At 41.9% G+C, this 23,783-nt stretch overlaps 1 protein-coding gene across 2 annotated transcripts in view; it reads left to right on the top strand.

Moving 5' to 3' along the window:
- The first annotated feature begins 12,359 nt into the window (after positions 1-12,359).
- The window catches only part of LOC311014599 (carboxyl-terminal PDZ ligand of neuronal nitric oxide synthase protein-like), a 172,848-nt gene continuing 161,424 nt past the window's right edge, over positions 12,360-23,783 (top strand). The window contains exons 1-2 of one of the 2 annotated variants that reach the window (XM_084011295.1): positions 12,360-12,904; positions 13,281-13,352. In XM_084011295.1, coding sequence (XP_083867421.1) covers positions 12,800-12,904; positions 13,281-13,352 — 177 coding nt within the window. In that variant the 5' untranslated portion in view covers positions 12,360-12,799. The remainder of the gene's footprint in view (positions 12,905-13,280; positions 13,353-23,783) is intronic. The other variant, XM_084011296.1, reaches the window with a different exon arrangement.

Genomic DNA, 23,783 nt, shown 5'->3' with positions numbered 1-23,783 from the left:
TCTGATGATAATTATTATAATATAGGCTACATTGATATTATATCAGAATATCGGTTATATTTTTTACAATATCAATTGGTTATAATTTCTTATCATCCCGAGACCCTTTTACCAGCCACTGTAATTTGATTCAAAGCGCAGACTGTTTTCCTTCAACATTTTTATGTAACCTTTATTTTTTATTTATATTTTTGTGATCGGAGTTGCAAGCACAGCATTATCTTAATTTTAAAGTTTTTCTCGTAGTTTGGATTTAAATTCTCCCTTTTACACACGGTCATGTTGAATAAATCGGAAAATATCTTCCAACGGACACGAGCCATGAGCATGTCGTGTGACTGATTCCCCGCTGGTTTGCATGTAGTGTCCCCGTGAACAGGTGCGCAACTACACAGTTTTTTGGGGGTATGCAACATCAATTTTGGTGTCCCCCCTCCCCCCCCCCCCCCCCCCCCCCCCCCCCCAAAAAATGCACATCTTAGTTAGGCTACAGAAGTTTACTGAAACAGATTTCACATATTTCCATATATACTATAACAACTGAGGTACTTTACATTTACATTGCAAAGGTACAGTAAGTACTGTAAGTGGAGAGATAAAAGTCCAAAGAAAATGTAAATACTTAAGTAAAGTCCAGGTGCTTCAAAAAGGTACCTCAACTAATTACAAGCACTTAGTTACTATCCAGCCCATCACTGGCCAGGGATACTGTAGTAAGGACCTACTGTAAATTATAACATGCCAAAATGTAAATACTTCAGTAAAGTACAGATGCTTCAAAAATGTACTTCAGTACTTCAACTAATTACAACAATGTTACTATCCAGCTCATCACTGGCCAGGGATACTGTTAGGAACAAAATTATAACATGCCAAAAAGTAAATACTTCAGTAAAGTGCAGATGCTTCAAAAAGTACCTCAACTACATCAGCTGTGTTCTTGCTTGGTTGGAATGAAAACCTGCAGCCACAGCAGCCCTTTACTGGATCAGTTTGACACCTGTGGTCTAGCCTAACGTTACTTTCATCCGACTTTCCGCGAGCATGTTAGCTATAAACAGTGAAGTGATTATCATGAATCATGATCAGGTGCTAGTCTGACCGTCGTTTCGTTTCATCCACAATGCGCGCCCCAGATAACAATCAATATGACAAACGGTTTCCAAATCCTAGCCTATAACTGTGTGCATCAGCAAGAAATCACTACATTTTCAGTTTGAATGACGACCCAACTAAGTTATGTTAGCCAGCAGCAGCACAACATCTAACGTTAGCCTTGTTTTCTGTGAAGTCATTTGTTTCATTGTAGGTTAGTTCATACCTGTTGCTGTCTTTCATCCATTTCAGCATTTTCTGGCGCATTCCCTCAGACGCCTTCTCCTTTTCTTTTTTCCTCTTCCTACACTGTGCACCTGACAACTTTTTTGCCTTCTCCATCTTTCCTCAAGCACGCCTCACCACGTCAATGGCCAAATAGCTACTAAAAGGAGTTTCCGTTACGCGTGCCATCCGCCTTTGATCTGACGTCAGATGTGACGGGACAATCTATATAGATATAAATTCACGTGTTGATTCAATTAGTTGCATTAAATAGTGTTTGTTGTGATTGTCTATTGCATTTAAATGTACCTGGAACTGTGGAAACCTGCCTGTGAGGTCTTGGTGACGTGTGTGCACTGCGCGCCGTCAGCCAAACTTCCACTCCGCCAGCTGTGATTCAAATTGAATCAATGGACTTTATTTACGCCTTGCGCCGAAAGTAGACCAGGTTGGAGCTGGCGAGCTTTCAGCGCAGTCTCGGCGAGGCTTTTTGCCACGAAACTTCCGCTACGCCAAGCTGAATCTGTGACGCCTCCCCCTGCTGCGCCGCCACACCCATCTTGGCGCAGGCGATCCACCAAACTGCCAAACTGACGGTGCGCAAGGCTGCGCGGGTCGAAACTTGCATTGCGCCGGCTCCGCCACCCTGCGCCGCCCTGCGCTGCGCCACGAAACTAGGGGTGCAGTCTAATAGTCAAAAAATAAGGTCCTAACTCCTATTCCTATCTCCTATTCCTTGACCTCTGGGGAAAACGTCACGGGGTTAAGGAAAGGCGATAGGAGAACTCAAAAGGACTTAGGAATAGTCGACCGCGGTGTTCAGAGAATCCGACCGGACTTTCACTAAGCTACGTCATTATATCGCGGCCGCTGATGATTGACAGCTGATGATCGGCACCGGCGATTGACGTGCGTCTGCGCTGGAGAAACTACAATAATGGACTACAAAAAGCGCATCTTCCACTTCTCCACATGTTGGTTTTATAAACAGCTGGTTCACTGACCGGCTTCAGGTCCAGCAGCTCCTCCTTTCTGTTTGACCGTTGTTTTATTTACTTTTCATTTGTGGTTTTAGTTTCGTTTTTGTCAAACATTTGTAACATGATTGAAAAAAAAAAAAAAAAAACATTAAATTATTATCACTGTCCACACATTTATCATCACTATTCCAATTACTATATGTCTGCATGAAAGTCATTGTTAAATATGTAAATGCACCTATCGTTTGTTTTCATGAACGGCCGAGGTGTGCGGCACTTTAAATGTTGCTCTCGCAAAGAATTGTGGGTCGGCGTAATCTCCTTTCCTATGGCATAGGAAGGTCCGTTGCATCCTATGCTAAAGGAGCTCTGAAAGGAAGCATTGGAGCTCCTTTCCTATGCATTTAGAGAATTGGAACAGCTCTTATCATGGCGGCCATTTGTTTACTTCCGGGTCACTTCTTCAGTTAGGAACCTTCCTAAGCAAAAAAGACTATTCGACTGCACCCCTAATAGTCAAAAAATAAGGTCCTAACTCCTATTCCTATCTCCTATTCCTTGACCTCTGGGGAAAACGTCACGGGGTTAAGGAAAGGCGATAGGAGGACTCAAAAGGATTTAGGAATAGTCGACCGCGGTGCTCAGAGAATCCGACCGGACTTTCACTAAACTACGTCATTAAAACGCGGCAATGATTATTGACAGCTGATGATCAGCGCCAGCGATTGACGTGCGTCTGCACTGGATAAACTACAATAATGGACTACAAAAAGCGCATCGTCCACTTCTCCACATGTTGGTTTTATCAACAGCTGGTTCACTGACCGGCTTCAGGTCCAGCAGCTCCTCCTTCCTGTTTGACCGGTTGCTTTATTTACTTTTCACTTTAGTTTCGTTTTTGTCAAACATTTGTAACATGATTGAAATTAAAAAAAAACATTCAATTATTATCACTGTCCACACACATTTATCATCACTATTCCAATGACTATATGTCTGCATGAAAGTAACTGTTAAATATGTAAATAGGCATATTGTTTGTTTTCATGAACGGCCGAGGTGTGCGGCACTTTAAATGTGGCTCTCGCAAAGAATTGTGGGTTGGCGTAATCTCCTTTCCTATCACATAGGAAGGTCCGTTGCATCCTATGCTAAAGGAGCTCTGAAAGGAAGCATTGGAGCTCCTTTCCTATGCATTTAGAGAATTGGAACAGCTCTTATCATGGCGGCCATTTGTTTACTTCCGGGTCACTTCTTCAGTTAGGAACCTTCCTAAGCAAAAAAGACTATTCGACTGCACCCTAGGACCCATTATATTTTCTCCCATCCTTGTTTTGGCGCCCCCCCTGGCGGTGCGCCCATATGCACTGCATATACTGCATACCCCCTTTTCGCGCCACTGCCCGTGAAGACGTCTGTCCTCGGACTAGCTCGCCGTGATCGTATAGTGGTCATTACTCTGCGTTGTGGCCGCAGCAACCCCGGTTCGAATCCGGGTCATGGCACAAGTTTTGAGATCCTCAAAACAAAGCTCCTGTTTCACTTCGGGTTCAAAGGAAACTGTTACAATGAACTACATCCAATATTGCAACCAATTAACTATGAACAATGTAATTCTTTCCACATTGCATAACATTGGCCATTTTGCTTGAATAATATACATTTAACTCAATCACTTTAATTTCTTAACTAAATTAACTTCAAATTTAGCATCAAATGGCCCAGCTACAACATTACATTATACAACATATATGGATACTTCAGTTCTAATTGTAAATTGCAGTACTGCTATTGGATTTGAATATGTTCCCATCACTGAGGCCTGCAGTACAGTAGTATTACACAGACAATAATCCATCCATCCATTGTCTACCGCTTATCCTGTATTCAGGGTCACGGGGGGGCTGGAGCCGATACAGACAATAATGATAATGAAAAGCAAATAAAGTTTGAAAAAGTATTCTGAATTAATACACCAACAAACATGCTGTTTGGGGCCACAAACTGGCAACACAAGAGAAATCCACAAGGCATTTGGGGTCCTCAGTATGGTGAAACCAAGTATATTGTTGCATATTCCCTCTCTGCTCATCATCCTGGGTATGTGAGTTGCTCATGTCTTGTGTCCCCCTGCTGGTCATGTGCATATATCATGGTTCTCATGCCTTGTCGTTTTGTTCCCACAGGTGAATCTGATTAAGGACAGGCCTGATAAAAGGGAGGGAGGGGCACACCTCTCCTGACGGCCTCAGCAGCGGCAGTTGCAGGCAGCAGTTTGCTTTCTTTGACTGATTTTAATTTATGCACTGTTTTGTTGTTTCTGTGAGTTAGAATTTCTGCAGTTCTATTCTCGTGGCTTTGTTTTGTTAGGCTTTAGTTTAATGTTGTTCTAGGTTAGAGGGAAGAGCCCAGAGGCCTGTAATACGAAGCGAGTCAACCCAGGGTTTCCCTTTCGAGTTATGAGCGCGTGCACATAAAAGAGGCGGGGTTTGCAGCATTTGACCAATCCCAAACATGGATCAGTCAACAAGCAGAGCGGCATATTTCACATATGAGAAGCAAACCATGATCTTACAGAAATACGAAGAAGTTAAACGTTTAATACAGGCAGAAAGCAACAGTTGCAGCTGCAATATACAGGAAGGACAGCTGGCAAAAACTTGCTGACTGTGTGAATGCATAAATTAATAGTCTTATAATATCATTGCCCCATCATAAGGGCACAAGTAGATCTGACTATAATTACAAAGAGTATTCCATTGAATGAATGAGTGGTGGGTAATAGCTCAGTGGTAGAGTTAGCAATACACTGTAAGCGCTCGACTCCAATGTGTTCTGACGTCACGACTGTGCGCGCAGCTTCATGAGCAGCGCCTCTTGGTGACGTCGTAGGTCTGTCACTCGACTTACCAATAGTAGCCTACAACTATGATCAGTCAGTTACTTACCTACTAACTTACGTACTTACTTACTTACTTACTTACTTACTTACTTACTTACTTATGTACTCAGCTGCAGAGCCAGTTATAGCCTTCTGGTTCAGCCAAAAAGTGAGCTAGTGAGCTTGCTTACTTATTTAAAATTCATACAATGTCCACAACAAATGGAAACAGTTATGGTGCGTCTATCTCCATTTATAGCTATGTGGGCAAACATCTTATTGCACCTGTAGAGACTTCGCCGTTATATGAGACTGGCAAATGAATCACACCTTTTGCCCTTGATAGGTATACTGCAGTGTGTTAGACAGCGGACTGAGTCAATAGGCCGACAACAGGAGAGCATTGCTGTGATTTGTGGCGACAGTTTCATAGGGCCATTAAGGCCAAGACACACAATGTGCTCGGTGGACTACGAGAGAATGTGAAACAGCTCAGCAGAAGAAACCTGTTGGACCTTAGTCTCCAGGGGAAGCTGCCTGAATACAAATCCATTTACTCATTCATAAGAGTCCTCTGGCTGCTAAGCAACAAAGTGACTCATTTTTACTGTCACACAACACAAAGCGCTCCAGAGAAAAGAAAACTCACTCATAAAGTTGGAGGGGCTCAAACAGTAAATGTTGTTTTGTACTCTTGACACGTTTCTCCCAATGTGATTCATTAGAGGGCAGAGATGTAGCCACTTTCATCTACTTCTAATGCAAATACGTGTTTTGTTTTCTCTTAAATGCAAATCATCATAAAGGCAACTTATCATATGGGAATACATGTATGATATTATATTCAGACAGAGGATACATTATTAGACTGTGAATTAATTTAGATAACATAGAAGTTTGATCAACAGTCTTCCCACATGCACTCTCCTACTTCTGTCTGACAGCTTCACCAAAATTATTTGTGTACAACAATTGTTTAGATTATTTATTCTCAATAAAAATACAACTAAGAGATCTAATTGTGCAAATTCTGTGTGAATTAATTTGCAAATGTTGGTCATGCTCTCGCCTCACAGCAAGAGGGTCCTGGGTTCAATTCCCGGGTCGGCCCGGGTTCCTTCTGTGTGGAGTTTGCATGTTCTCCCCATGTAAGCGTGGGTTCTCTCCGGGTTCTCCAGCTTCCCCCCACAGTCCAAAGACATGCAGGATGGGGATAGGTTCATTGATGACTCTAAATTGCCCGTAGCCTAGGTGTGAATGTGAGTGTGAATGGTTGTTTGTCTCTACATGTTGGCCCTGTGATAGACTGGCGTCCTGTCCAGGGTGTACCCTGCCTTCGCCCAATGACAGCTGGGATCAGCTACAGCCCCCCCGTGACCCTAAAAATACAGGATTAGCGGTAGAAAATGGATGGATGGATGGATGTTGGTCATGGTGAGAAGTTGAAGTGTGCTGCACTTCATAATATGTCCGCATGGTGGCATCCTTACTTCTCTTTTCAATTCTCAACTCCGCTCAATCAACGTGATAGAAAAATGTACTGAGGCAAAGAAAGTGGACTGCCTTTGAGAGGAGATTTACATTTTTTTAAAAAGGTGTCATAGAGGGTGTTGTCATACTTCCCGATACATTTTGTCCACAACTCATAAGTCTGTTGCCATGGTTATCAAACTTTGAGTTTGGACTGTAGGAATTTTGAGTCTTGATAACCCCTTTGATGAAGTGCTCACAGCTCATGCCCACATGTGTGCCCATCATGACTAGAGCCCTGATTTTCCAGTCCCAGTTTTGGAGCTCCGGAAAAAATCCATATGTGAATGGTCCAAAGTAGGGATGGGACCATGTCAGATTTTATCACGGATCACAATAAAATTTTGTGAATCACAATTATTTTGGCCAGGATGCTCGTAACATGAAATTTTCATATTACTTTGTCCAAAGACACGCGGAGAGGCTCACATCGCAGACAGATTCTACTACAGCAGCTACAGCCAATGAGAGTGCAAGACACGATTGAGGGTCGCCTCGGGTAGCCTACCTGAGAGTGTGAGCTATGTGTTGCAGTTGTTGTTGTTGTTGTTGTGAACTTGATATGTATACCTGTGATGAGGCATTTCAAGGAGACGTTGTATACTTTTGCTGCACTGGATGCAGACTGCTCCACGTTTTCATTTGTACACTTCAGGGTCTGAACTGCACCTTGACCTGTTGCAGTTTTACCTGCTTCTCAAGGTTTCTGAACTGCTCAGCACGTTGCTCCATAATAAATTGATTTGTTCTCCTGGCTCTAGTGATATCATCTGGTCAATCCACCACTTTGGTCCTGATTTAAACATCCCAATATGTTGGATGGATTGCCACAACATGCAATTAGTTGGGTTTTGTTGAAGCTTTATCTGGGTTTGCCTCAGCACAAATCCAAATACATTTTAGCCTTAGGGCACATGAGACTACTGTATTGTATTATGTTTTAGGGGGGGGGGGGGGGGGGGGGGGGTTGTAGTCTTATGTGCCCAAAGACTATAGAATGGTAAGAAAATGTATTTATCCAATAGAAGGAACACAATCCCGTATTTGATATCTATGAAGATATGTAGAAAGATTCTGCGTAAAACAAACAAAAATAATAATTTGGAAGACATTTCATAAAAACGTTTTTCCAATTTTAAAAAAAATTCTGACTTTGGATATTGCTAAAAGTTTTATTTTTCAGGTGATCTAAAAGGTTGAACTGTTAGATACTTGCCCAAGATTTCATGACTTCGGAACAATCACAACAACATTGTGTGTTGTTGAGCATTTGTCCTCACTGTCCTAAATATGGTCATTGGGCACAAACTGCTCGACACCATGCCACATGAGTCAGACCGACTGAAAGTGTTCCAAACCTTTTGGCACAAACATCACAAGCCAAGCATTAGCCTAAATAAGCACGGTGTTAGGATGAGTGTAGTCTGTGGTTGTTTTGTTCAAGCTTGCTTGAGGAGTCTGCAGGGCTGATTCAACCAAACATCTAAGCTGTCTAAACACTCATATTCATTCATTATTTCAAGGGAAATATTCAAATGCATGCTTTGTTTTTCTCAGCTTCCCATTGGTTGCCTCAAGAAAAGCAGCAAACAGTCATTTAACAGCAGTCCGAGCATATAACTTAATTAACGCTGGGTTGTAAGAGCCTCGTATGTACACAGATAATAGTTTGGATCGGCTCCATGAGTCTTTGTTTGTGTATCAGAGGCAGATTGTATCTGTAGTAATCTACCCCTGAGTGTGAGCTGTGATTTGCTGTTCCGTTCATATCCCATGTTGTAACACAGCTTCGGGGGCAATTAGAAATGTATTGTTGTCATCATTTGTTCCCTTTTTGTCTTTCTTCTTCACCGAAACTCTCCTCTGAGAAGTGGATCTACTCCTCAGGATGCCCCACATTCTTTGAAATCCTCATTATTAATTCAGCTTAAGAGGCCCTCAAGTTGTGTGTGTGTGTGTGTGTGTGTGTGTGCATTCATGCAGTCTTGTAAACGCTTGCTGTTGCTAGTGGCTGAGATGGAAGCCAGAGACAGAGAGCGCTGATCCAGGCTTCAGGGCTCCTGCTGACACACTGACCCGACCCTGAATGGAGTTGGCACCAAAAGGCAACCAAAGCTCCGTTTCACACTGAAATACGAGGCTGGTTTGTTCAGAGGAATCCACCAAAGAGAGAGGATTTTTTGAAAAAGTTTTTTTTTTGGATGTGAAGGGTACCTGCTTTCAGATGCAGCCAGCTGAGTGTGAAAATATCTGAAATAACCTACTGAACCCAGTTTACTGTCCATCGTCTTATTTGAGTGTTCATATCTCTGTTTGCATACAAGCACATTATTAAGTACAAAGTTTGATATAAATGCGCATAAATGTATTTTGTGTATGCAAGATATATGTTTATTACATTTGCAAGGATTTCTGAGACATGCACATCCTCAACTGCCCCCAAAATGCATCTGTGCTTTGAGATCGGCCAGCAATCTTGAGATTTTGTACCAGGCTAACAGCTGTTTATATGTCAGGCGATGTTTCGGTTCCTAATAAGTGGTCTGTTTATCCAAATAACGCTGGTGGCGTGCCTTGAAACAGGCCCAACCATTGGTCTCGTCAGGTTTTGAGCCAGGATGAATGCTGTAATATTTTTTACTTCATTAAGTCTTAATATGTTTTCAGGCGAGGCCACAGTTTAGATTTATGTGGTCATTTTATTCAAATAATGCATGTTGGGAAATGTACTTTTTCAGAGTTGTGATGGAGTCGCTCTGAGGTCCATGCTGCTTACTAATTGTTAATTTAGTAGGCAGTATGCATTACATGATTGTGTATGTAAAAAAGAACAGCGTAAATGTATCCTCTATACTGTTTATTGCCCTAAAAAAATCCAGTAATGCAATGCACTATATTTGTAGATTCGCTAGCCTATCACAACTCTGCATGGACTCGTGTGAACCGAGTTGGACCGCTGTGGACACAAAGACGCACTTCTTTCCTCCTGGAAAAAACTAAAATAAATATGATACCTGCCGTAGGTGGTGATTGTAGCAGGTCTCAGGTCTCACCAGAAACACATTGAAAATGTCAATTGTTTCTTTCCTATGTTCATCTTTTCCCCTAATTTAAAGGCCAATTATGAGACTTTCTTGTGAACCAACTATGCACCAAAACAAACCGTGTTTTTCCCCAAGGCTTTATAAATGGCTTCATAGCATTTATATCCTCATAAAACATTCCCACAATTGACTTTACAGACTTGCATTGTTCACATATATTTACTTTAGCCAGCAGGCATCAGCTTTCTTAAAACATACCCCATCAAAATACTTGGAAAAATGCTATAATCACTTAAACAAATCAACTTTAAATGGCACCAACTAATGCCTAGGCCTGCCAAACCAAATTTGAGGGTTTGTGGAAGCTATTACAAATTTTGGGATTATACTCCTTGTAAACACAGACACCTGTGAACACTAGCTATAAAACTGAAACCATCCATTAATTTTCTTCATTCGTTCGGGGAACTGGAGCATGCATTAGGCAAGAGATGATGACAGTCTCCAACTATTTTTTTTTGCTGTGTGGCTGTGGAATCATGATGCCTCATGGCTTTTAAGTGGAACCATGATGTTTTTCCTGCACTGATCCCCAAAACCTACTTCGTGTAGGGAGCATATGCTTCCAAAGCCAAAAGCCCTAATCAACAGATCAACATATATTTGAAGGATTAGATTGCTCTCTATCCTTTTTAAAGAGCCTTAAGAACACATGGGGTCCCTGAAGGGGAACGGGTTCTATTCAACAATAATCCCGACCCTAATGCTGCTGTTCTTGTCTGCCATCTAGCAGTATTGCTGTCATGAAGGGCAAGGTGGTCCATGACCTCTGGGGCATTTAGAGATACATTCATTTCATTTAATTGTGATGATGATGATGATGATGATGATGATGATGAGGAGGATGATGAGGAGGAGGAGGAGGTTTCAGTAAACATGAAGGGAAACTTTCAAGTTTAGAACCCGTAACATAGAGAGTAAATCAAATTGCAGCATTATCCGGCTGCCCCCATAAAGCCCCCAGGACACCATTAGCAGCGGTATTTTATATATTTCCAAAGAGGTGGTGAGAATGTGAATTACTGCTGCCCCACTTCCCCTTTCCTCCGAGCCTGGGACACCACCTTTAGGGGTGTCACAGATGCTCCATGCATTATACAACATGACAACTGCATTAAACGTGTCTACTGACCACGTGTCGCTGTGCTTGAACGCCTCTCGTGCTGCTGGTGCTTTTATTCCACATGCTTGAACAGAATGCGAGGAGGATGCTCAATGTGAGGGATATGTACTAAACTATAAACAACACATATTGGCATATTGCCCTCGTACATGTCTTACACTGACCGGATTGTGTTTGATAATAATATTTCGGTGCATTGATCAGCATCTTAAGTATGTATCTTAAGTGAGGATTTAGATATTATGTCTCTCAGTCTCTCTTGTTGTTATTAAAGCAGCCCATTCAATAATGATGCAAACGCAAGAAATGGATTTTAGAGATTTAATTTTATATCTAGGGGTTTATATGTGGATGATTGGAACACGATATGAGGAGATAATTTCACTACTTTAAAATAACCTCCAACAAGTAAGATTATGTCCTCCTCCTTTGTCCAGTCTTTTGTTATCTCCACAAGGAAGTTATGATTATGAGTGTTTGTGCGTCATGCATTAGTCACTGTATTTTAGCAGTGGACGTAGTCAGCATGACAACACTTCACTTTTCAGACCCCGAGGTTACTGCCTGGAATGAGTGGGTGTGTCCATGTGTGAGTGAATGTATACGTGTGTGTGCGTCTCTGTTTCTGTCCACAGCTAATCTTAAACACTGCTATGCCAAACTGCATAATATTATACTATGGCTGCCCGCTGAAAGGCTTCTCATGGTTTCAGTCACACACACAACCTTAAAGGCCTGATGGTTCTACCATTGATTGACTCCCGACTGCTTATTCAGTCCTCTTAGCATGTGTGAGATGTCTGAGTGAAGTAAAGTCTGATACACTTTAAGTCAGGGGTTGTGAGATATATTTATTCATGATTTGTTCATCTTGTTATGATATCTCTATGGGTGCTAGCAGACATGGCCACTAGTTAGTAGCTTTGCTCCTTTTTATTTATTTAGAGGCAGCAGTTTGTGATTACGCCAACCCCATCTGTAAAACCATATTACAATTTCTCATTCTCATCAGCAATAATCGGCTTACAGTTTTATTTCGACGGTGTAAATGACCACCTTTGTCTCATTTTTTATACAGATGATAAATAAACCACCTGCTGTCTGACAAATAGAAGCCTTGAACATGCATTTGCAGGCTGACAGAGGCTATTGTATAGTATTTCCCGAGTTCCCTAGTGCTAAAAAAAACATTGCAGAATAAAGTATCATGTCTGTTAAAACAATGACAAAGTGAACAAGGATGTGTATGTAGGATACAGTCGGTAACGCCACTCCTTTGTTTGTGTGAGTGGCATTCGGGTTTTTTCTGTGTGTGTGTGTGTGTGTGTGTGTCTGTGTGCGTGTGTCTGTGTGCGTGCGTGTGGAGGGTAGGAGGAGAGGGAGGAGGTAGGTACCAGCCTTTGAGCCCCTCCTCCACAGAGCCGCGGTGCGCCTCTGTTCCAATGGAAACAGGTGGGATCCCCGGACTCCTCCAATCACACCCTCCCTTCATATGAGGGGGGAGTCCAGGGCAGGAGGCAGGACCCGAACCAACTTCCACACACTCACCACGGGAAAAGTCTGGAAAACACATCTGTGTCTGCACGTCGCCGTTCCCGCTGGCTCGCATGTGTTTTTAAAGCTGTTCCGGTGAACATTAGCAGGTCTGCGTTGCGCCGGAGCGCTGGCGAGGTAGTTGCCGCCACTTGGCCGCTGTTGAGGGCGGTGTAGTCGCGCTGCAAAGCTGGGACCGCTCGCTGCCATGGAGAACATACACTAACCGGATTTGGACTTGGACTTTTTTTATTTCTTGGATTACTCCTCGTTAAAACCGAAAGGTTGATATTCTTCTGTTAGTGTGGAACAGTGAATACTTTTGAAAATGCCTGCAAAAACCAAGTACAACCTCGTTGATGATGGGCACGATTTGAGGATCCCGTTGCACAACGAGGAAGCGTTCCAACATGGGATCAACTTCGAGGCAAAGGTACATTCGCCAGAAGTATAGAAAAGATAGGTGAACGTCTCATTCAAAAGTAACGCGTTTCCGAGTGTAGTCCTCGTTAGCCAACCTGTCCAAACGGCTAACACTGTAGCCGTCCACGTCAGTACTCGTTACCAGGTAACGTTATTCTACTCAGAACTGGGCGAATATCGTCGCGCGAACCTTTTCGGCACCGAAATGGAACCCGCGGAAATTCGGCTAGCTTGTAAAGTAAGTTGTTAGCTAGTTGCGCAGAGTTAATTATTACCTCAATTGGACACCTGGACTGTAACAGTAACGTTTTAATACAAGTCAAATTGTCGTCCATTGTTTTATTAATGTATCGTCCCTGTCATGTTGTACCTTTTCCTGAAAACAGTACATCGGCAGTCTGGATGTGACGCGGCCGAGCAGCCGAGTGGAGATCGTGGCTGCGATGAGACGAATACGGGTGAGTGGAAAAACTCCATGTCAAAACTCCCCTTTTTCCCTCCTCACCCTCGCTTATCGGCTAATGAGCGTGTCTGGCAGGATACGACACGCTTGTTTTCAGATGAACTGTGATCCACTGCTCTATTCGGCATACATTTATGATTGACGTATCAGTTACTTTTATCAGGAAAGCGTCAACTTGGTTTACTGCCCTCCACCCTCCTGTATTAAGTTATATGATTAAATAGTGAAGTGTTTGTGTTCTGGTTTTTATATTTGATGCCGAATTGAAGCGAACAAATTAAACATGTATTTGTTGCTTTGGGGGGGATTTTTGCCCACTCACCCGATAGAGAGAGCTGAATTGTGGAATACATTATTCTACTAAATGCACAAATAGAAGCTTTGAATAATGACTGGACTACTCTGTGACCTTTTCCCACCGAAGCCCCAAAGAATGGTTCAACAAATCACCAAATGAGAGTGTGAACGTGGTGTGAAACCGATGATCGTACACACAAACTACAGTTTTATCATTCAGACATAGAGGTGAATGAATGCTAGTTATAAAAGCACGTTGGAATTTTAATGTGCAGATTTTGTACTGTCCTGGGCTTGGCCCGCCTGGCGGGAGGTTTGGTCTCCCATGTGCTCCATCACTGTTTTGAAGCCTCCTTTGAAGCAATGCACTGGAGTGTGATCTCCCCTCCCCTCTCTCTCTCTCTGTCTCTCCCTCCCTCTTTCTGCTGTGTAAACCGAAGATTTACAACTTTTTCAGCTCCAGAAACTAGACTTAATCTGAATCAGTGTTTCTGCCAGCTTGGCAGCAGTTGGCTCAGCAACCTAATATAGCTTGTGCAGAGGTATTTGAGGGACATGGTGATGAACTGGTAGGTGTGCTGCGGTTAATCGATGATGCCTTCAAAAACCACGCACACAGGCACACAACTGCACCGGCCACACAAGCACACATCTCATTTAATCATGTGAAGGGCTTGTTGCATGGGTTGAAGATGGTCTCAAAAAGGCAATGGACTCTTCACAATATTAAATTAGCACTGGAAGGATCCAAAAAGCTCCTGTATGTGATTACCACAAAAGACCTGCAGCCTCGCTTCTACTCTAGGGTCTTCACAAGTACAAAAATCTTGGCAGTATTTTATTATCTAATCATTTTAAAGGATATGGGAGAAAAACTTCCAGCAAAATAGCAGAGTAAAATAAGGGTTACATGTCATTGATGCACCGTCAGTTCAATTTTCATGACATTTTATTTCAAATAACTGCTATTTCCGATTAAATTCACCACAGGTTAGTGACAACGCCAGTGCCAGTTGGAGTGCAGTCTCTATCTAGTGTTACATGCGGATGTTAATTCCCGCAGGACACCCACTCTCAGATATGTGTGTTCACAGTTGAGCATAAGGTGCAAAATGTTCTTATTGGCCTTTTCAGAGTAGTGACCCGCTCCTATAAAGTGGACCTCCCGGTGTGCTGCCATGGCAGCTGTTGTTGTTGGCAGGAAAACAGGCTTTGGTTTGGCTCCTCCGGTGTGAAAACGGTTCGACACTGGCTTGACAACACAATGGAGGGAAACCACAGGTATCTAGCTTGGAAGAGAGGTCACAATGGAAAGTATGGGACTACTGGAGGAGCACTGAAAGCATTTCTTTTACTTGGGTAGTAAGTAAGCCGAAGCAACCTTAACTGAATATTGATCTAAGGAAAAAAAAAAATCGTAACCACTTGCACAGACTTGTTATGGCAAACAAACAGTGATTGACTTCTTTGACAAGAATAATAGTAGCTGTTTTACATCAGACTGCTTTTATATCGATTTAATAAATGCTTACACCATCCACAAATGTCTGACCGTTGAGTTGTAGCTTTTTCGACTCGGCTTGATCATTTTCTCTATCATCGTTGATTTCACACAAGATTGCATATGAGAAGTGCACATATTCACTGTGACATCGCTCCACTATCGTGCCGTCTCACAGGGATTTCATCATTACATTTTTCTAGAATTCCCATGATGTGTCGTCCCATTTGAGTTGCCTCTGAGGTTTTACTCAGAGGCATTATTGTGTTTGCTCATATGTTTTTTTTTTACCATGAAGCAGCTCCAGAAAGTGCTGTGTTAGCTGACAAAGCAAAGAACACAGTTTAATGAACAGGAATATGCAGGTACACCAAAATAGTAAATCATATTATATACAGGCAAACATGACCATTTTTTATTCAGTCTTTTTCTGACCCTGTGATGGTGAATAGTAGTACTCGTCTAGTCTCTACTTTGCACTTTCATGTAACGTTTGATGTCCTGTGGAGTTTCTGAAATGAAGGTTTGGTAGGTTGAGGTTCCCACATTGTCTGGTCAAGATTTCTATCAGGCTTCTTTTTCTGCACAGTAAGTTGCTGGTTGCCATGCTAACAGTTGATGCATGGTGTCATTGTGTGTACGAGTCGGCCAGTAGCTGATAACAAAGTGATGATATGGAAAAGCCACTGACAGCTGGTGTCCAACTCGTATGTAAATACACAGACACACACACACACACACACACACACACACACACACACACACTTACTTTGTGTTTTGCACTTTATTCTACTTAATCTACTACTCCTGCCAGCAGAAAAAAAGTGCTTAAAAAGTTGCATTCATCAAGTCATTTTCTGCTTAGAGCTGCAACTCAGAGTAATATTTTCATTATTGATAGTCTTGTTTGTTTGTTTTGTGTGCTCTTTTTTTGGCGATCATTTGATGAAGCAATTAATAGTTTAGTCTATAAAATGTCAGAGCAAAGTAGAAGATGCAAATCACATTTTCAAATGGATTGTTGAAGCTGAAAGGTGGTGTTTCGTGGAATTTGTGCTTGATAAATGACTTTGAAGTTGAATTGAATTACAAACAATGTTGATTGGCTTTCTGTCTACAAACTAAACAATTGATGGACTAATCATTCAGTTCCAGTTCTGTTGTTCTCCATGTTTTGCCAACGAAAGAATAGAAACCATCTGGTGTGGAATGAATGCTTTCAGATAGAGAGAACTTACGCTACAAAGTTGTCTTATCTCGCTGTCAGCTGAAGTCCACACTGAGATGAACCTGCTGTGTAATATAAAGGTCCTCATAAATTAAATGTCTTATCATTATCTGACTAAGTCTGGTAGCAGCTTATCTGGTTAAAGAGAGGAGACCTTTACAGTGAATTAAAAGGATTAATTTCTCATGAATCCGTCTTTGCTGGGTTAACTGACTGAAGGAAGATTGAGCAGCATGGGATGAGGAGATTATGGATGTGTCTGAGGAGGCTGAAAGAGCCCAGCGGTGGTGGGGGTGGGGGGGTGCTGTGTTCATCCCTCCAGCAGCCAGGCTGAATAGTGTGAACCAGGACCTTTTGTGTGTTCACCCTGCAGCTAACGAGCAACTGTTTAACACAAACTAACTGGTGTGGAAGTTCATCAATCTGGGTTTCAGTGTTCACTTTAATGTTCCGTCGTAACGCTTTTGTGGAGATTTACAGTGCTGTTAGATCTGGAGTGCAGAAAAGGTCTTATCACGACATTGACATACATCTTGAAATAGAAAATTATCTGGAAATTATATAATACATAAAATAACTAACTGAACATGTCGTTTTGGTGATTGAATGAATTCGTACTTAATCACGGCAGTCATTCCTATAAATCCAAATTCGTACGTCTATAATATGTCTCTTAATTTGCTTGAGCTATATGAAAAGTGATCTGACTGTTGGAGCCAACTCTCCAAAGGTAATTGATTTATAGGGATGTAAAAAAAAAAAAGGCAAACAGTATCGTCACTTTTTCTAAAAGGTGTTTTAATTAGATAAACCACCGGAGTGATTAATCACTAATTAAAATTCATAATCGTCAGCACCAAATTCTTTTGTTAATGGATCGATGTACAGAGTAATCGTTTCAGCAATGTGTGCGTATACATCATCATGACAAGAATTACATTTTTACACTGAAAACATTCTGGAATTTCATCCATCTTGTCAAATTGTGCAGTATCACATTAACATGAACAAGTGGGAATAATTGTAGAGAGACGGTACTACTACCTGTGAAAGCGGAGCTTGATGACTCAGTGAAGTAATTATATGGTTGTTATAGCCTTTGACTTAGACTTTGCATATTGTACTCCATCTGCCTTGCACAGGAAAATGCACACATAAAGTCTATTTACACTTGTAATAAGAACTGCCTCAGCATATTTCCACTCTTCCCCCATTTGTAATTTTGTACTTTATTTATTTATAGGTCCTCATGAGGTTGTTTTAATATAGAACCAGTGAGTCATAGGAGAGAATGATAACAAAAAGATTAAAAAAAATATGATGATTATAGTTGATCATAGTTTGATTGGGATTAACAAGATATATAGATGCTGTCCAAGTTAATAAAGGCTTCTCCACAGAGATGCCTTGCATTATGGAATACCTCTCAACCCTCCTATTGTCGGCTGCTGTTCAATGCAGCCCTTTGTATTCCTTTACTTGATGATAAATGCATTTCATCAGCACCGTTCTGTCATCATGCAGGTTATATATTTTTAGATAATGGGGGTTAATTTTATTTTTCGTGTGTTTCATGGTAAATAATTTACTCACTGAAAAGTCACCGCAGAAATAAATGGTCGTTGAAGAACAAAGACTCACTGTGAAACAAAACCAAAACCCAAATGGAAACGCAGCCAACCGGAGTTCATTAAGAGCTTGGCAACTTGGCTGACGTTCTCCATACATGCCTGTGTACGAGCCCCACTCACCACAGCAACAGGCCTGTCTGCTAAACACATCTGAGGAGCAGACGAGGCTAAATCACACCGTCATGCCAGGTCAGAGGAAGTACGCTCTACTTCTGCTCCTTTCTGTATCTGTCACCTGCCTCACACTAGTCCTTTTTACGGAATCACATTATTAACCACAGATGAAGTGTCTGCTGGTACAGGAGTGCCAAGCTCCCGAAACTTTGGGGGAGCTTTTTCAATTGCACTCATAATATCATATTTTGTTCTTGTTCTTGACTAATGTAGCTCTCTGCCATTTTAACTGGGTGTTACTTTGAATGAAGGTGCCCTTCAGTCAAAACTAGAGAAGTTCTTAATTCCCCAAATTAAATCCTGTCAGCTGACCCGTCCAGCAGTGGTTCTGTGTCATTTGTCATTAGGTGCCTCATATTGCTCACATTTAGATTAGAAATTGGTAACAGCATCATTTTGTTGAGTATTCGCAGTAGGGCTGAAATGATTACTCAGCATTAGCATTACAAAAAATGCTTTAGGCAAAAACTCTGCCTTGAAGCTTCGTTAAATTCCTCTGGCGCATTATGCGGCCTGCTCAGCGCAGGGGTCATTGTTCCTCACAGACCGTTTTTGAGGGAGCCAGGGCTCCAGAGTGCAACCATATTGAGCGCACATGCAACCAAAAATCAGTGAAGTGCAGCTAAATATGTTCCTTGGTCGCACCGATGCTCCTAACATTCAGCGGGTCTGTTTATGTGTGGAGCGTAATGTTTTTTCTTCACACCAGCAAGAGATGAATCACCGCGGTCTGAGCCTATCTCTGGCTCCTCTTCTTGACTTGAGCGTCAAAATCAGTTTTTTTTTTTTACAGAAAGTTGCTGTGCCCGTAACGCCTGTCTCCCCTCGCGCTGTAAGATACCGGTCCTGTCTCACGCAACTCCGTCCGAGCCGGTGTCGTGAACCAGGCAGTCTGGTTGGGCGTAGTTTTAGGAACCAGGCGGTCCGGTCGGGCGTAGTTTTAAGAACTGGTCGTTTGATTCGGTCTCCGATTCGCCGAGCAGCCCCCCTCCCCACAGCGTCAGGCAGCCGTAAACCGAAGCAGTGAGGAGTCAGAAATAATATTAACATTTAACAGTGCTCATATTATCACCAAAGACGAGCATGTTAAGTTTATTTTTAAACTATTTAGGTTATTTTGATTTCTTGTTTGTGTTGAGATTTAAATAAAGAAAAAAATTCTCATTTAGTTTGAGCTTTTATTCCCCCTTTCTTTTTTTCTAATATTTATTCCCGTTTATAGTGACTGAATGTGTTAAGGAATTAACAGTGTATATGGGAACTATATACAATGTAAATTTTTTTTATCCGATTAATCGATAAAATAATCGGTAGATTACTCGATTACAAAAAGTTTTGATAGCTGCCCTAATTCACAGCCACCGAATGCCACTGAAGGAGAACAACAACAGATGTTTTTTGATATCAGCATATAAGATATTTGTACCGAAAGGCAGTTTTTCGCTCAGAAAATTGGTTAGATGTTGGAAACGTTAGAAATTAGACAGGGTTTCTCTGCCTGTTCTCCCCTCCTTTCCTTTGATGGCAGGTGTGCTGTATTTACTGTCCTCTGCTTTCACTTGTGAGGCATCGCTGCTCATTCAGTTTTAAAACGCCTCTTTTAAAACAGTCTTGCAATGCACCTCACAGTGGAAACTAGAGAGCAGGAGCATCTGCTAGCCTATAAAGGTTATTATTACCACATTTTTCAGACAGATAATGACCGGGGGCCTATTGAAAATCCTGCTGTCTCCGGCAGAGGAAGGGTCCTGCTTGTGGAGCACCTGTGCGTAATATGGAAATGCTTCGCAAATGAAACCACCTTGAAGCATTCAGGAAATGGTTATGGAGGGGTATGTCTGAGGCAAGACGCTCTGAGATTTGAAGAATATATTATGTTTGTCCTCCTCCCTGCTGTTTTGTAGTGGGTTAATGTTGTTAATGTATTTGAAGAACATTTTAAAGCATCGCTTTGCATTCTTCAAGCCCTTTCTCTTTTCTGCCCAGAGCTCAGAGATATAGTTCAGAGCCTTTTTCCTTCAAGGCCAGAGTTGAAAGGTCAAAAAGTGAGCTTTCTAATGACCCACGCATGGTTCATTACCCCTTCCTCCCTTTCTTTACTCCTGCTCCTCCTCAACTTAAGATTTTCTGCACTGGCGGTCATTGGATTGGTGGATCAATCGAGCCTGATGGATATATGTGTAGCTGATGTTCATTTGTTTTTCAGCACCTGCTCAGTGTCACATTTATCTACACAATTGCTGCTTTGTACAGAGTGGCTGTCAGTAAATTGCTTTAAAGGCAGGCTGTAAAAGCCACATAGGCTGAGGGTATTTAAAACGTGACTAATGCTTAACTAGAGAGTGAATGGGCTGATGAGCTGCCGACTATTCACAACCTGAGAGAGTCAAAGGGAGAACCTTAAACTAAAAACTTGAGCGCATTATTTAGTTTCCTGTGAATCTGCTGCGCCCTGCTTGATGCATTTTGGAAATCACTCATAAGTAAAGGCACATGGCTTATTAAAAAAACCACATTAAGTAACTTCATTGTGAAGAGGATAATAATTTATTCAGCTGGATACCGCTGGAGACAACCTTCCACGCCAACAGATCTGAAAGACAGAGTGTATTTGAAAACCGGATGAACTGAAAAGGAGCCATGACATTAATATTTACCTGTAGTAACTGCACACACATACCTTTTGTTACCTTTAACTATTGACAATGTTATTTGATAATGTCCTTTTTGTGGCCGTGGTTGTATTTTAATCAGGATATTGTCTTTTCTCATGAACATATTGCATCCATCCATTTTATTGTTTATTTGAGTTGTTGTAGCAGTAGAATAAACACAGTTACCCAGCGATGTCTTTCAGCTTCTCTGGGGGAACCCAAGGTCTTCTCAGACTCAATTGGATGTAAATAATCCCTCCGCTGTGTTCTGCCCTGGGGTCTTGGCCCTGTTGTACCTGGCTGGAAAACCTCCAGAGGGAGATCTAGGAGACTCGGATCCTAAGCTACCTTAAACTGACTCCTTTCAACATGAAGGATTGGTGGTTGTACTCTGAGCTCTCTCTGGATGTCCGCGCTCCTCATCCTACCTTTTTTAAGGATCCAGATGCCTTGCATCTGTGATCTCATTCCACACAGTATCGCTGCCAGTATCGGGGCTAATAAAGTCGGAACGGTGCATCCCTAATGTAGATCGACCTGGAAATTCACCTTCAGGCGCAGTTCCCGCATCTCCAACACCCATGTTGTTATGGACATGAACGTATGCTGGCTAACAGCCTCAGGGTTGATTAAAATTTACACCGAATTGTCAGAGAAACAAAGTGGCAATTCAGTTTGAATATCAGCCTACCCTCACTCTAAAGGATTTGTGTTTATTCTCTAAACCCATTCTATATTTGTTACTTATACACACATACTGTGTATATATACACAGACACGCACCTCATACCTGGTTTCCCTGATGAAGCTCAGAACTATAAATTAAGCATCCATAAATTTAGCCCTTGACCAGTCCTTCTCACTCTACCACAGCTTTATGGGTTTTTTTTTCTTCTCTTTGCAAATTCTCTTCGTCTTGCCCTCTATCTGTCTTTTTGGTCCCCTTCCATCGTCTTTTTTTATTTGATCCCCCTTTCTGCAGTGGTCAACGGTGCTGGCTGTGCTGTCCTTTTCCCCTGAACAATCTGTTAAGCCCTTCACACTGTCCTGCCCTTTATCAGAGGCCGAGTGAAACTTTGGCTGATTCACGGGTTCTTTACTCCCAAAAGGGGGGAGCGTTTGTCAGTCTAGGCTGTAACTAATGGATCCTTCGGTTTGCATAATTAACGTCCTCCGTGCCACCGAAACATATCTCATCCCGCAGAATTTGTATTAACATTTTAATCATGAGCATTAAATAACCTGGAGATAGATATCCAAGAACCGTGTCCTCCTATTTGCTCCTGGTCATAGATTTGTGCTGCTGATAATGTGGCTGTGGTCGTAAAATTGCTTAATAAATTGTGAGTGAGACATATTCTTTTTAAATTTTTATTTCAACTTTGTTGTTTCAACCTTCAAATGACTGCAAATAAACTTTTTTTACCACAGCGTTTGAGAGCCCATCTTGTATCTGTATAGATATACTATAGTAGGGCTGAACGATATGGACAAAATTTCATATCTCGATATTCATGCCAGATATCTCGATATCGATACGATACGACTACGGGTTCGGTGAAAACCAATTTTTTTTCAGAAAAATAAAAACATCATAATACAAAAGAATGTGGAAACAGTTTTATTGATGATACCTCACTGCCAGTCATCAACATTAACATTAAGTCACCAATCAATAAATAAAAAATCTAACATTTTAGACTGTGTACACGGGTACTATGTCTTTTGCAATGTGGTATGTTATAGCGTCTGTAATATGTCTGGTGGACGCCGACTCATACGGTGTAACGCTACTGAACTCTTGCAATACACTCGGTGCAATTTTCGCCAAACACGACCTGCACAACACCTCGCTCTGGTTGACATCATCGTTATTAAATCCAAAATACCTCCAAATAATGGAGGATGATTTATGTTTTGGCACCAAATCAGATTCGGCACCGCCACCGGCCGCATTATCTTCCGCACTCGTCTCACTTTTCTTTCTTTCTTTTTGATTTCCGCGCTGCGTATGTCGCGTCTGCGTCTCGTCTCCGTCTCTCTCCCTCACTCCCGCGGCGGGAGTCCCGCCCTCGTATGTTCGTCATTGGTTGGCTTCAGCTGTCGATCCACAGCAAGCATGAAATAAGTTGTGGTTGGCTGGCCATAGCGGTGCGTTCAAGGGCAAACGTAAAAATGAAGTTTATCGTGACTGCCAGAGCTTTACATGCAGGGCGAGCGCGGGGGAAATCTATATCGTTTATATCGTTGCTTTTTCGATATTAATATCTTGAATGTTCATATCTAGATATAGATACGATAACGATATATCGTTCAGCCCTACTCTATAGTTCCTGCTGGTTTAGTCTGGGAATTTATCCTGATCCAGTGATGTTATAAGAATTTTGTATAACCTCATGTCTTAAAGTTTTCTTAGTTCAGGTTACAGCTTTATGTGTTGAACTGTTTATTACTTTAGTCTCCCCATTGCTGAACTAAATGTTATCAGAGGCCTGGTAGTCATGATGTCTAGTTCTGCATGAAGGTTAACTGTCAATGACGCGTTATCTCCTGTGCCTTTAAAAGACTCAAGTCACAACAGTGGTTTGCACTGTGCACTAGCACTTCCTCTGTAGCATCCTCACACGTTGTTGCACTGTAACTGCTCCTCTTGTACAAGATTAAAGTCAGACGTCGACTTTACTTATGTCTCCGATCTCCTCCTTGGGTGAATTTATTCGTTTACGGAAACATTCTTTTAACAAGTGAGTTGTAAAGTTTGCACATGATGAAGATATCCTCCTGTTTGAGGGTAACACACACACACACACACACACACACACACACAGCCTCCAAGCTGGCAATGACAAACTAGGCAAACAGCCTCAAACTGAGTTGTCAGCAGTATTAACGGCACTCCAATTCCATCTTTACCTCCTTTGATCTCTCCCTGCATCTTTCC

The sequence above is a fragment of the Eutrigla gurnardus genome, assembly GCF_963514095.1.
Source record: "Eutrigla gurnardus genome assembly, chromosome: 6".
In the NCBI taxonomy this organism is placed as follows: Eukaryota; Metazoa; Chordata; class Actinopteri; order Perciformes; family Triglidae; genus Eutrigla; species Eutrigla gurnardus.
The sequence above is the reverse complement of the archived record's forward strand: the minus strand, read 5'-3'. Positions and strand labels throughout refer to the sequence as shown.